At 40.7% G+C, this 15,008-nt stretch overlaps 1 protein-coding gene across 1 annotated transcript in view; it reads right to left on the reverse strand.

Annotated features, from left to right (window-relative positions):
- Nucleotides 1-1,621: 1,621 nt before the first annotated feature.
- Nucleotides 1,622-15,008, reverse strand: part of FNTA (farnesyltransferase, CAAX box, subunit alpha) — a 46,729-nt gene continuing 33,342 nt past the window's right edge. Inside the window, exons 7-9 of the mRNA XM_010330226.3 lie at nt 11,597-11,659; nt 2,529-2,700; nt 1,622-2,249 (exon numbers count right to left, since the gene is read on the reverse strand). Coding sequence (XP_010328528.2) covers nt 2,127-2,249; nt 2,529-2,700; nt 11,597-11,659 — 358 coding nt within the window. The 3' untranslated portion in view covers nt 1,622-2,126. The remainder of the gene's footprint in view (nt 2,250-2,528; nt 2,701-11,596; nt 11,660-15,008) is intronic.

Raw genomic sequence — 15,008 nt, forward strand, 5'->3', positions numbered from 1 at the left:
ATTTCTTTAACTTTGGTGCTTTGACAAAACAAAAATTACAGGTAAAGTGAGACCGAGGCCAGGCCCTGTGTCTCATGCCTGTAATCCCAGCAATTTGGGAGGCTGACGCAGGCAGATCCCTTGAGGTCAGGAGTTCATGACCAGCCTGGCCAACATGGTAAAACCCCGTCTCTACTAAAAATACAAAAATTAGCCAGGCATGGTGCCTGTAATCCCAGTTACTCGGGAGGCTGGGGCAGGAGAATTGCTTGAGCCCAGGCAGTGGAGGTTGTTTTTAGATGGAGTCTCAGTCACTTGGGGCAAGAGTGAGTGAGACTCTATCCAAGTGAGTGAGACTCTATCTAAAAAAAAAATCAACACATAAAAATAAATAAATAATAATAAAGTGAGATTGAATTAAGCTCAGGTACAGCAAGCCAGCTTGCTAACCACTCCCAATTCCTTCCTGCCATGGCATCTTGCATGACAGAGGCTGGAAAGCTACAAAGCACACTTCCCAAATTCCTTTGCAATTAAGATTTTAAGACTTCCTAGCAGGGCACGGTGGCTCACATCTGTAATCCGAGTACTTTGGGAGGCTGAGGCGGGTGGATCATGAGGTCAGGAGACCCAAGACCATCAGGGCCAACATAGTGAAACTCCGTCTCCACTAAAATACAAAAAACTAGATGGGCATGATGGTGTGCACCTGTGATCCCAGCTACTCGGGAAGCTAAGGCAGGGGAATCGCTTGAACCCGGGAAGCAGAGGTTGCAGAGAGCCCAGATCACACCACTGCACTCCAGCCTAGCGAGAGAGACTTTGTCTCAAGAAAAAAAAAAAAAAAAAAAATCTAGCTAGCTAGCTATTATAGCCGTGACTCATGCCTGTAATCACATCACTTTGGGAGGCTAAGGCAGGCGGATCACCTGAGGTCAGGGGTTTGAGACCAGCCCGACCAACATGGTGAAACCCTGTATCTACTAAAAATGCAAAAAATTAAAAAAAAATTAAAAGAATGGTGCCTACTGGGAGGCTGAGGCAGGAGAATCACTTGAACCTGGGAGGTGGAGGTTACAGTGAGCTGAGATCTCGACACTGCACTCCAGCCAGGACAATAGTGAGAGACTCCATCTCAAAAAAAAAAAAAAAAAGACATCCTGTTGGTTCTTTCCAATCAGATGCACTGCAGTGAGCCATAATTTAGAAACACAACTACATGGAAAAAGCAGCAGATGTGCTTTTTATGGAATATGCAGAGACAGCACAGTCCTGGAGCTGGCAGCCAGGGTTGTGGCTCCTCATTCCTCATCTGGCAGTTTTCTGATTCTGGACAGGCGGCAGCAACGGGATGGTCCAGTTGTGTACTATGGTTTGGGAATGTACTTCTAAAAGATTAGGCAGTTCTTTTGTGAGATATTTATATACCTGAATAAATCCTTTGGGTTTAAACTACCTTGAGCGGATTTTCTCACTTTCAGTCAAGAACTGACCAATTCACATTTTAACATTTCCTCCAATACATCATGTTCCTAGTTTAAAGTTTTATAGCAATATTTTCTTCTTCGATTGCTTTTCTAAGCTGAGACAGTGTGGCTTATATAATATATAAACGCTATTAAAAAATCAAATCACTGTACCATTGTTTTTAGATACAGCTATAATTTTATTACAAAACCGTTCTTTTGGCATTAGTTGGTTACAGTGATAGCAAGATTCTGTGAGTGTGCAGACCAGCTCTGATGGAACCACTGTATTCCCTGCTTACTGAACCAAACTTCGGTTACCTCATATTCATTACATACAAGTGACCGGGAGTCATTACTGCTACAAATTCTGACACGTGTACCACTGAGGGAGGAGCTGATGCTAAAGGATTAGATTACATGTTGATAAAACTACAAAAGTTCCTTTATGGGACTTTTTCTTTCCCCTCCCATCCAATGACTTTGCTTTAGAAGAATCACATTACTTAGAGCTAGTCTGAGTAGCAGCAGCACCCAAGGAGCATCAGTTCTTGTTAAAAAGCAATACCTGTATGATGTACTTTTACACCACAGGCAAAGGGAAGGATCACTCTAGTTTTAAACTCCTGCATAGATTCCCTTAATAAAAAAAAGCATCCCATCAAGTTCTTCTGGATGGTGTTATTGCTGTACATTTGTTGGTGAGTCATTTTCTGTGCTGTGTTTGCTTTGCAGAGATCTTCCAATATATCTCCAATATTCCTTTCTAATAGTGTCCTTTTCTTTAGCTAGGATTTCACATAACTGAAAATGAAAAATAAAAATGTATTAAAGTAATATGTAATTCAATCTCAAGGGCAAATGCCTTTGAGCCAATACAATTTAATTCAGATCACATTCAAATGTGACATGCTGTTAGAGACACAGGCTGTGTTCCCAAGTGATGTCAATGCTGCCCCTAACCAGAAATAGCCTTGTACTGAATTCTGAGTAACACTGTTGAAAGGGGGCATGAATATTAGTGGCATTGGGCAGACCATTCTGAAATACCAAAAATGAATGCACTGAGCCCCACCAGCTTACCTCTAATGCTTTATTAAGAATGTCTTCCTTATTGTCACATTGGTTTTCCAACATGTCTTCATAGATATCCACGAGAAAGGCAATTAGGTAGGGGGAACTATGACTTGGTTGTAAATCAAGTAATTGATTTAACAGATTAGGATATTTGGAAAGACCACGATCCTGCAAAATCCTAAAAACAACAACAAAAAACAAACACTTGATTTTGTGAAGGAAGAACAAAAGCAGCAGAAAGATTAAGAGAAAATAAACCCTGAAACACAAACAAGAAAGCGAGAGTTATTTTGAATTAATGAGGCTGAAACTATAATGAAACTTTTAAATTAGATGAGTCTTATCCTAAATAATTAGAGAATTAAGAGCTGGCCAGGTGCAGTTGCCCATAATCACAACACTCTGGGAAGCAGAGGCAGGGGAACACTTGAACCCAGGAGTTTAAGACCAGCCTGGGTAAAACAGCAAGATCTCATCTCTAACTAAATTTTTTTAAAAATCAGCCATGCCTAGCGGTGCCGCCTGTAGTCTTGGCTACTTGGGAGGCTGAGGTGGGAGAATCCTAGCGCCTATGAGATCAAGACTGCAGTGAGCAATGATCATGCCACTGCCCTCCAGCCTAGGCTACAGAGTCAGATTCTGTCTCAAAAAAAAAAAAAAAAAAAAAAAAAAAAAAGGATAATTAAGAGCTAAGTAGAATTAAGTTTTAAAAAATGAAGTTTAAAAGTGTTCATTTGTAGCCGGGCGCAGTGGCTCAAGCCTGTAATCCCAAAACTTTGGGAGGCCGAGGCGGGTGGATCACGAGGTCAAGAGATCGAGACCATCCTGGTCAACATGGTGAAACCCCATCTCTACTAAAAATACAAAAAAAAAATTAGCTGGGCATGGTGGCGCGTGCCTGTAATTCCAGCTACTCAGGAGGCTGTGGCAGGAGAATTGCCTGAACCCAGGAGGCAGAGGTTGCGGTGAGCCAAGATCGCGCCATTGCACTCCAGCCTGGGTAACAAGAGCGAAACTCCATCTCAAAAAAGAGGAAAAAAAAAAAAAGTGTTCATTTATAACAATCTGTACAACACGCAAAATAAACCATCTTAAAAAGTGAAGGACAAAACCAGGAGAGATGTTCTTGTCTCTTTTTTTTTTTTTTTTGAGACAGGGTCTCTGTCACCCGGGCTGGAGTGCAGTGGTATGATCTCAGCTCACTCTTACCTCCACTTCTGGGTTCAAGCAATTCTCATGCCTCAGCCTCCCAAGCAGCTGGATTACAGGCATGTACCAACATGCTCACCTAATTTTTGTATTTTTAGTAGAGATGGGTTTCGCCATGTTGGCCAGTTTGGTCTTGAACTCCTGGCCTTAAGTGATCCATCCACCTTGGCCTTCCAAAGTGCTGGGATTGCAGGCATGAGCTAATATGCCTGGCCCTCTTGTCTTTTCTTGAGATGGTTTCTCATCCCTCAAGCTCTCCAGATACTACAGGCCCCTCCCCTGACATAGCTCCAAGGATGACTGTTTCCATACTTCGTGTTCTTTGAGCCTAGTTTCCTTGAAGACCTTTAAGTTCAACAAGGAACTAGGTTATGTCAGTGGCCAGGCAAGTGAAATCTTTTCTATTTGAGGAGTAAGTTAACTTGTAGGTGTTAATCTCTAGAAACAAAAACAGAAAGGCTGGCTGTCCATTGGAAAAATCTTCTTGTAAATTAGCCTGCTTTACTGTGTTCCTGAGCCAAGCAGAGCTTGGGGGTGTTATGTGTTCCATTCTTTGATATAAAGACTACAGGATTTGGCCAGGTGCATAGGCTCACGCCTGTAATCCCAGCACTTTGGGAGGCCGAGATGGGTGGATCACGAGGTCAAAGAGATTGAGACCATACTGGCTAACATCATGAAACCCCGTTTCTACTAAAAATACAAAAATTTGGACTTCCGCCAAGATGGCCAAATAGGAACAGCTCCGGAGCGCAGTTCTCAGTGAGAGCAACACAAGACAAGTGATCTCCGCATTTCCAACCGAGGTACCAGGTTCATCTCAATAGGACTGGTTGGACAGTGAGTGTAGCCCAAGGAGGGCAAACTGAGGCAGGGTGGGTGTTGCCTCACCCAGGAAGTGCAAGGGGCCAGAGAAATCCCCCTCCTATACAAGGGAGGCCATCAGGGACTTTTCCAGTCACTCAGGCTCAGATATTGCACTTCACACGGTCTTTACATCCCACAGACCAGGAGATTCCTGTTGTTACTGACAACACCAGCCCCGCAGGTTTCCAGCACAAAACTGGGTGGCCGTTTTGGCCGGTGCCTGGAACACCAGTGAGACAGAACCACCCATTCCCATGAAAAAAAGGGGGCTGAAGGCAGGGAGCCAAGTGATCTGGCTTGGTAGGTCCCACCCCCACAAAGACCAGCAAGCTTGAGATTTTCCACAGGCAGCACAGCAGTTTGTGTTCAACCTGGGGCAGTCGAACTCAGTGGGGGTAGGGGTATCTGCCATTACTGAGGCAGTTGTAACTTTCCCTGTGTAAACAAAACTGCAAGGAAGTTTACACAGAGGCTGGGCACAGCCCAGGACAGCTCAGCAAGGCCTCTGCAGGCAGACTGCGACTAGACTCCCTCCCTGCTCAGCAGGGCATCTCTGAAAAAAGGCAGCAACACATCAGGGACTTATAAATAAAGCCCCACCTTCCTGGGACAGAGCACCTGGGAAAAGAGGCGGTTCTGAGTTCCACTTCAGCAGACTTAAACGTCCCTGCCCAGCAGCTCTGAAAGGCACAATGGAGCTCCCAGCACAGTACTTGAGCTCTGATAAGGGACAGACTGCCTCCTCAAGTGGCTCCCTGACCCCTGTATATCCAAAGAGACACCTCATTCAGGAGCAGTCTGGCTGACCTCTGGCAGGTACCCTTCCAGAACAAAGCTATCAGAGGAAGAAACAGGCAGCAATCCTTATGGTTCTGCAGCCCCCCGGACCCCGGTAACTCCCAGGCAAGCAGGGTCTGGAATGGGCCTCCAGCAATCCTGAAGCAGACGAGCCTGTTAGAAGGAAAACTAAAAAACAGAAAGAAAGAGTTTCAACATCAACAGAAAGGACATCCACTCAAGAGACCCCCATCTGAAAGTCACCAACTTCAAAGACCAAAGGTAGATAAATCCACGAAGATGGGAAGAAACCAGCACAAAAAGTCTGAAACCACCAAAAACCAGAATGCCCCCACTCCTCCAAGGGATCACAACTCCTTACCAGCAAGGGAACAAAACTGGATGGAGAATGAATTTGACAGATTTACAGAAGCTGGGTAATAACAAATTTCTCTGAGCTAAAGGAGCATGTTCTAAACCAACGCAAAGAAACTAAGAACCTTGAAAAAAGGTTAGACAAAATTCTAACTAGAATAACCAGCTTAGAGAAGAACATAAACGAATTGATGGGGCTGAAAAACACAGCACGAGAACTTCGCAAAGCATACACAAGTTTCAATAGCCAAACTGATCAAGCAGAAGAAAGGATATCAGAGATTGAAGATGAACTCAGTGAAATAAAACAAGAAGGCAAGATTAGAGAAAAAAGAGTGAAAAGAAATGAACAAACCCTCCAAGAAATATGGGATTATGTGAAAAGACGTAATCTACATTTGATCAGTGTATCTGAATGTGACAGGGAGAATGAAACCAAGCTGTAAAACACTCTTCAGGATATTATCCAAGAGAACTTTCCCAACCTAGCAAGGCAGGCCAACATTCAAATCCAGGAAATACAGAGAACACCCCAAAGATACTCCTCAAGAAGAGCAACCCCAAGGCACATAATCATCAGATTCACCAGGGTTAAAATGAAGGACAAAATGCTAAGGGCAGCCAGAGAGAAAGGTAAGTTACCCACAAAGGAAAGCTCATCAGACTCACAGCAGATCTCTCGGCAGAAAACCTACAAGCCAGAAGAGAGTGGGGGCCAATATTCAACATCCTTAAACAAAAGAACTCTCAACCTAGAATTTCATATCCAGCCAAACTAAGCTTCATAAGTGAAGAAGAAATAAAATCCTTTACAGACAAGCAACTGCTGAGAGATTTCATCACCACCAGGCCTGCCTTACAAGAGCTCCTGAAGGAAGCACTAAACATGGAAAGGAACAACCAGTACCAGCCACTGCAAAAAAATACCAAATGATAAAGACCATTGACAAAATAAAGAACTGCATCAACTAATGGGCAAAACAACTAGCTAGTATCAAAATGGCAGGATTAAATTCACACATAACAATATTAACCCTAAATATAAATGGGCTAAATGCCCCAATCAAAAGCCACAGACTGGCAAATTGGATAGAGTCAAGACCTATCAGTGTGCTGTATTCAGGAGACACATCTCACGTGCAAAGACACACATAGACTCAAAATAAAGGCATGGAGGAAGATTTACCAAACAAATGGAGAGTACAAAAAAGCAGGAGTTGCAATCCTAGTCTCTAATAAAACGTCTGGACTTTAAACCAACAAAGATCAAAAGAGACAAATAAGGGCATTACGTAATGGAAAGGATCAATGCAACAAGAAGAGCTAACTATCCTAGATGTATATATATATATATACACACACATACACATATATATATGCCCCCAATACAGGAGCACTCAGATACATAAAGCAAGTTCTTAACTAACTACAGAGAGACTTAGACTCCCATAAAATAATAGTAGGAGACTTTAACACTCCACTGTCAATATTAGACAGATCAACGAGACAGAAAATTAACAAGGATATCCAGGACTTGAACTCAGATCTGGACCAAGCAGACCTAATAGGCATCTATAGAACCCTCCACCCCAAACCAAGAGAATATACATTCTTCTCAGCACTACATTGCACCTTCTCTAAAATTGACCACATAATTGGAAGTAAATCACTCCTCAGCAAATGCAAAAGAATATAAATCATAACAACTAGCCTCTTAGACCACAGTGCAATCAAATTATAACTCAGGATTAAGAAACTCACTCAAAACCACACAACTACATGGAAACTGAACAACCTACTCCTGAATGACTACTGGATAAATAATGAAACAAAGGCAGATATAAAGATGTTCTTCGAAACCAATGAGAATGAAGACTTAATGTACCAGAATCTCTGGGACACATTTAAAGCAGTATATAGAGAAAAAATTTATAGCACTAAATGCCCACATGAGAAGCAAAGAAAGATACAAAATTGACACCCTAATGTCACAATTAAAAGAACTAGAGGAACAAGATCGAACAAATTCAAAAGCTAGCAGAAGACAAGAAATAACTAAGATCGGCAGAATTGAAGGAGATAGACACAAAAAACCCTTCAAAAAAAATGAATGAATCCAGAAGCTGATTTTTTGAAAAGACCAACAAAATAGATAGACCACTAGCCAGAATAAAAAAGAAAGAAGAATTGAATAGATGCAATAATGATAGATAGATGCAAAAATTGATAAATGGCATATCACTACCAATTCAACAGAAATACAAACTACCATCAGAGATTACTACAAACACCTCTATGCATATAAACCAGTAATCTAGAAGAAATGGATGAACTCCTGGACACTTACACCCTCCCAAGACTAAACCAGGAAGAAGTTGAATCTCTGAGTAGACCAATAACAAGGTCTGAAGTTGAGGCAGCAATAATAGCTTACCAACCAAAAAAAGTCCAGGACCAGACGGTTCACAGCTGAATTCTACCAGACGTACAAAGAGGAGCTGGTACCATTCCTTCTGAAACTATTCCAAAGAATATAAAAAGACAGAATCCTCCCTAACTCATTTTATGAAACCAACATCATCCCAATACCAAAACCTGGCAGAAACACAACTAAAAAAAAAAAAATTTCAGGCCAATATCCATGATAAACATTGATGCAAAAATCTTCAATAAAATACGACAAACTGAATCCAACAGCACATCAAAAAGCTTATCCATCACTATCAAATCAGCTTCATCCCTGGAATGCAAGGCTGGTTCAACATATGCAAATCTACAAACGTAATCCATCACATAAACAGAACCAAAGACAACCACCACATGATTATCTCAATAGATGCACAGAAGGCCTTTGACAAAATTCAACAGCGCTTTATGCTAAAAACTCTCAATAAACTAGGTATCAATGGAACATATCTCTAAATAAAAGCTATTTATGACAAACCCACAGCCAATATCATACTGAATGGGCAAAAACTGGAAGCATTTTCTTTGAAAACTGGCACGAGAAAAGGGTGTCCTCTCTCACCACTCCTATTCAATATAGCATTGGAAGTTCTGGCTAGAGCGATCAGGCAAGAAAAAGAAATAAAGGGTAGCCGGCGCGGTGGCTCAAGCCTGTAATCCCAGCACTTTGGGAGGCTGAGGCGGGTGGATCACGAGGTCAAGAGATCGAGACCATCCTGGTCAACATAGTGAAACCCTGTCTCTACTAAAAAAATACAAAAAATTAGCTGGGCATGGTGGCACGTGCCTGTAATCCCAGCTACTCAGGAGGCTGAGGCAGGAGAATTGCCTGAACCCGGGAGGCGGAGGTTGCGGTGAGCCGAGATCGCACCATTGCACTCCAGCCTGGGTAACAAGAGCGAAACTCCGTCTCACAAAAAAAAAAAAGAAGAAGAAATAAAGGGTATTCAATTAGAAAAAGAGGAAGTCAAATTGTCTCTATTTGTAGATGACATGATTGTATATCTACAAGACTCCATCGTCTCAGCCCAAAATCTCCTTAAGATGATAAGCAACTTCAGCAAAGTCTCAGGATACAAAATTAATGTGCAAAAATCACAAGCATTCCTATATACCAGTAACAGACAAACAGAGAGCCAAATAATGAGTGATCTCCCATTCACAATTACTACAAAGAGGAATAACCTAGGAATACAACTAACAGGGGATGTGAAGTACTTCTTCAAGGAGAACTACAAACCACTGCTCAAGGAAGTAAGAGAGGACACAAACAGATGAAAAAACATTCCATGCTCATAGTTAGGAAAAATAAGTATCATGAAAATGGCCATACTGCCCAAAGTAATTTATAGATTCAATGCTGTCCCCATCAAGCTACCATTGACGTTCTTCACAGAACTGGAAAATACCAACTTAAACTTCATAAGGAACCAAGTAAGAGCCCACATAGCCAAGACAATTCTAAGCAAAAAGAACAAGCTGCAAGCATCACGCTCCCTGACTTCAGACTACACCACAAGACTACAGTAACCAAAATAGCATGATACTGGTACCAAAACAGAGATATAGACCAATGGAACAGAACAGAGGCCTCGGAAGTCATGCCATATCTACAACCAATTGATCTTTGATAAACATGACAAAAATAAACAATGGGGAAAGGATTCCCTGTTTAATAAATGCTATTGGGAAAACTGCCTAGCCACGTGCAGAAAGCTGAAACTGGACCTGTTCCTTATACCTTATAAAAAAATTAACTCCAGATGGATTAAAGATTTAAATGTCTAAGACCTAACACCATAAAAACCCTAGAAGAAAACCTAGGCAATACCATTCAGGACACAGGTATAGGAAAGGACTTCATGATGAAAACACCAAAAACAATGACAACAAAAGCCAAAATAGACAAATGGGATCTAATTAAACTTAAGAGCCTCTGCACAGCAAAAGAAAGTCATTAGAGTGAACCAGCAACGAACAGAATGGGCAATAAATTTTGCAATCTATCCATCTGACAAAGGGCTAACATCCAGAATCTACAAAGAACTTAAACCAATTTACAAGGAAAAAAAAAAAACTCAACAAAAAGTAGGCAAAGGATATAAACAGACACTTTTCAAAAGAAGACATTTATGCAGCCAGCAAACATATGAAAAAATGCTCATCATCACTGGTCATTAGAGAAATGCAAATCAAAACCACATTGAGATACCATCTCACACTAGTTAGAATGGCAATCATTAAAAATTCTGGAGACAACAGATGCTGGAAAGGATGTAGAGAAACAGGAACAATTTTACACTGTTGATAAGAGCGTAAATTAGTTCAGGCATTGTGGAAGACAGTGTGACGATTCCTCAATGATCTAGAAATAGAAATACCATTTGACCCAGCAATCCCATTACTGGGTATATACCCAAAGGATTATAAATCATTCTATTATAAAGACTCACGTACATGTATGTTCACTGCAGCACCGTTTACAATAGCAAAGACTTGGAACCAATCCAAATGCCCATCAATGATAGACTGGATAAAGAAAATGTGGCACATATACACCATGTAATATGCAGCCATAAAAAAGGATGAATTCATGTCCTTTGCAAGGACATGGATAAAGCTGAAAACCATCATTCTCAGCAAACTGACACAAGACCAGAAAACCAAAGACTGCATGTTCTCACTTATAAGTGGGTCTTGAACAATGGGAACACATGGACACAGAAAGGGGAACATCACACACCAGGGCCTGTTGAGGAGTGGGGAAGCTAGGGGAGGGATAGCAATTGGTAAGGGGATTGGGGAGGAATAACATTAGGAGAAATACCTAACATAGATGACGGGGGATGGATGCAGCAAACCACCATGGCATGTGTATACCTATCTAACAATCCTGTATGATCTGCACATGTACCCCAGAATTTAAAGTATAATTTTAAAAAATACAAAAATTAGCCGGCATGGCAGTGTGCGCCTATAGTCCCAGCTACTCAGGAGGCTGAGGCAGGAGAATCGCTTGAACCAGGAGGTGGAAGTTGCAGTGAGCCAAGATTGTGCCACTGCACTCCAGCCTAGAGACAAGGCAGAGTGCAACTCTGTCTCAAGAAAAAAAAAAAAGACTACAGGATTCATAAATACAATTAAAATGGCATTATTTACTGGTGGATTATTCTGAAAACAGTGTTAGCAGGTGTTTGGGAGGTACAGAGAAGAGTAGAGGGCACTTTTCCAGAGTTTCGATAATGCTGTTATACTTCTGCTCTTAGGTCCAAATAAATGAAAAATTATTTACTATCCTTTTGGAATCTGATTATGGAATACACTCCATGATGCATCATATAGCCACTTCTTTTTTTAATAAAACAACAACAACCTCTTACCCTTTCAAATAGTTCCATGCACTTTCATTATGTGGGACTAGTTTAATCATTTCCAGTGTGTATCTGAAAGAAAAATGTATATACAATTTTAAAAGAACAGTGCACTGATGAGACACAGTTTTAATAAGATTGTGGCACAGCTTTGGAAACATACTTTCACTTGTGTCAGCATATCTCTCTTAGTGGACTGTGGCACCTTTCCAGGTCATATTTAAATCAGAGAATCTCTCGAGGCTGCAGCTGTCAATTCAGTTCTAAGAAGGGACACATAACTAATCTAAAACCTTCTATTTACAATGGGAAAAAAAATTAACATGAAATATTTCCTTTAAGGCCAGGCACAGTGGCTCACGCCTGTAATCCCAGCACTTTGGGGGGCTGAGGCAGGCGAATCACCTGAGGTAGGCAAATCACCTGAGGTTGGGAGTTCGAGACCAGCCTGACCAACATGCAGAAACCCTGTCTCTACTAAAAATACGAAATTAGGCTGGGAGCAGTGGCTCACGCCAGTAATCCCAACACTCTGGGAAGCTGAGATGGGTGAATCACGAGATCAAGACCATCCTGGCCAACATGGTGAAATTCCATCTCTACTAAAAATACAAAAAGTAGCTGGGCATGGTGGCACACACCTGTAGTCCCAGCTACTCAGGAGGCTGAGGCAGGAGAACTGCTTGAACAAGGGAGGTGGAGGTTGCAGTGAGCCAAAATTGCGCCACTGCACTCTAGAGCCTGGCAACAGAGCAAGATTCTGTCTCAAAAATTAATTAATTAATTAATTAAAAAAATAAAATAGTCTGGGCACGGTGACTCAAGCCTGTAATCCCAGCACTTTGGGAGGCCGAAGCAGGTGGATCACAAGGTCAAGAGATCGAGACCATCCTGGTCAACACGGTGAAACCCATCTCTACTAAAAATACAAAAAATTAGCTGGGCATGGTGGCGCGTGCCTGTTAATCCCAGCTACTCAGGAGGCTGAGGCAGGAGAATTGCTTGAACCCAGGAGGCGGAGGTTGCAGTGAGCCGAGATCGCACCATTGCACTCCAGCCTTGGTAACGAGTGAAACTCCATCTCAAAATAAATAAATAAATTAATTAATTAATTAATTAAAATAAAATAAAAATAAAATAAATAAAATACAAAATTAGCCGGGCATGGTGGCACATGTCTGTAATCCCAGCTACTCGGGATGCGGAGGTAGGAAAATCACTTGAACCTAGGAGTCAGAGGTTGAAGTGAGCCAAGTTCGCACCATTGAACTCCAGCTTCGGCAGCAAGAGCGAAATTCCATCTCAAAAAAAAAAAAAAAAAAAGAAAACAAATTCCTTCAAATAATATGGAAAATTTTCCTTTTGAAGGAAACATCAGCTAACAGAAGGAGACTTCCCATTTATTGGTAAAGCACCCTTGGGAAAACAGTCTACGCTCTACTTATAACCAAACAAATCCTTAGTCACTGAAATAGGACAATTTACCATAATCTTAGCTATCATTAAAAAACAGCATGGAAATTATATAGGCAAACAATAAAAATGAAAAACCAACACAAGAATGTATTTCTTATATTCCAAAGCAAAATGACTAGTAAACTGTGACGTGATTCTGTCAAAATGGGTGCTCCATACTTCTGTCTTCCCCTTAAACAGATAAAATATAATTCAGCCCTGATTACCACAAATCCTAAGAGAGTCACAGAACTTGCTTCACCACATACTTGCTCAGATGAGTGAGTCAGTGACTAAAGCTTGGTAGTCTTGGTTCTGCTGCAGTGCTGTTACTATTAAGATTTTTTTTTTCCCACAGAGTAATAAACTCATTCAGCATTATAAAAATATTTCTCCAACTACTTTTACATGACTTAATGTTTCCAATTCTTTGTGAAACCATGTCCCTCTGGGTCTTAGCTGGTCCTTGTTTAAGACTGTTAATTTCATGTTGGCAATATCTAAATTTTTATTTATATACATATGTACTAAAGCATTACCTATTTTTATGGTTAAAACATTAACTTTAGCTGTGCATGATGGCTCACATCTGTAATCCCAGCACTTTCATAGGTCAAAGCAGAAAAGTGCTTGAGGCCAGGAGATAAGACCATTCCGGGCAACATAGGGAGACCTTACCTCTACAAAAAATTTTAACCATTAACTGGGAGCAGTGGCGCATGCCAGTAGTCTCAGCTACTCAGAGGCTGAGGTGGAAGGGTTCCTTAAGCCCAGGAGCTCAAGGCAGCAGCGAGCACTCCAGACTGGGTAACAGAGTGAAACCCTCTCTCTTAGGAAAACAAAACAAAACAAACCCATGAACTTTATGCCCCTGGCCTCATAAATTATCTATGTGCTCTTAGGCAAATTACAGAATTACCTAGAATCTCAAGTTCTTCGTGAAGTGTCTCAGAGACCTGTTAGAATTGGCGGCACATAGCATAAATGCTTGATAAATGCTGTTGTTAGTAGTACTAGAAGACTATGCACTCATAGTCTAGAAAAAGGGCCATGACACATTAAGTGAAAAGGCAATGCCTGTAACATTATTATCTAGGCTGCCGCGTATAAATGTTTGCAAGTGTATTTATAAAGTTTGGGGAAATTCACCCAATTATAGCTCACTCTGGAAAATGGGATGTGGGATGAAGAACAGTAAGAGACTTTGACTTTTTACTTTATAGAATTTAGTACAATTTCCCCCATAACTACATTCCATTACTTTTATAATAAAATGACAAAAATAATTATGCACATCTATCTGTATGCTTAGAGTTAAAAGTTAACAAACTGTAAGTTCTAGACACCTACAGCTACTCTTAAAATTTTAAATACTTCCTTTACTCATCTTAAAAGGAAAATAAATATTAAATATAGGAAGCTCTTTTAGATTTTTGGGTAATTATTTCTGTTTCTGTTTGACAATAGGATCTGCCTATTGTGAAACAGGCAGTGATCTGCCTCCTGAAAGGCTAAAAATTTGCATTTTCAAAACTCTTTATATTCAATTTTTAAAATACTTTGTTACTCTTAACTATTGTCAATCTTTAGACCAGTAATGTTCAATAAATCCGCCAGTGATGATGAAAATGTTCTTTATATGTGTGTCCAATATGGTAATCACTAGCCACATGTGGGTACTGAACACCTGAAATAGAACATGTGCAATGGAAGAACTGTATTTTTAATTTTTTTATAATCATACTGATTGAAACTTAAATAGCCATATGTGGCTAGTCACCACCATATTAACAGTACAGGCATACCTTGCAGATATCGAAGGTTCTGTTCTAGACCATCTCAAGAAAGCAATTTTATCACAATTAAGCAAGTCACACAACTTTTCTGTTTCCCAGCACATAAATTACGTTTACACTATACTGTAGTCTAGTATGCAATAGCATCATATCTAAAAAAACAATGTACA

Source organism: Saimiri boliviensis, chromosome 13 (assembly GCF_048565385.1).
Source record: "Saimiri boliviensis isolate mSaiBol1 chromosome 13, mSaiBol1.pri, whole genome shotgun sequence".
Classification (NCBI taxonomy): domain Eukaryota; kingdom Metazoa; phylum Chordata; class Mammalia; order Primates; family Cebidae; genus Saimiri; species Saimiri boliviensis.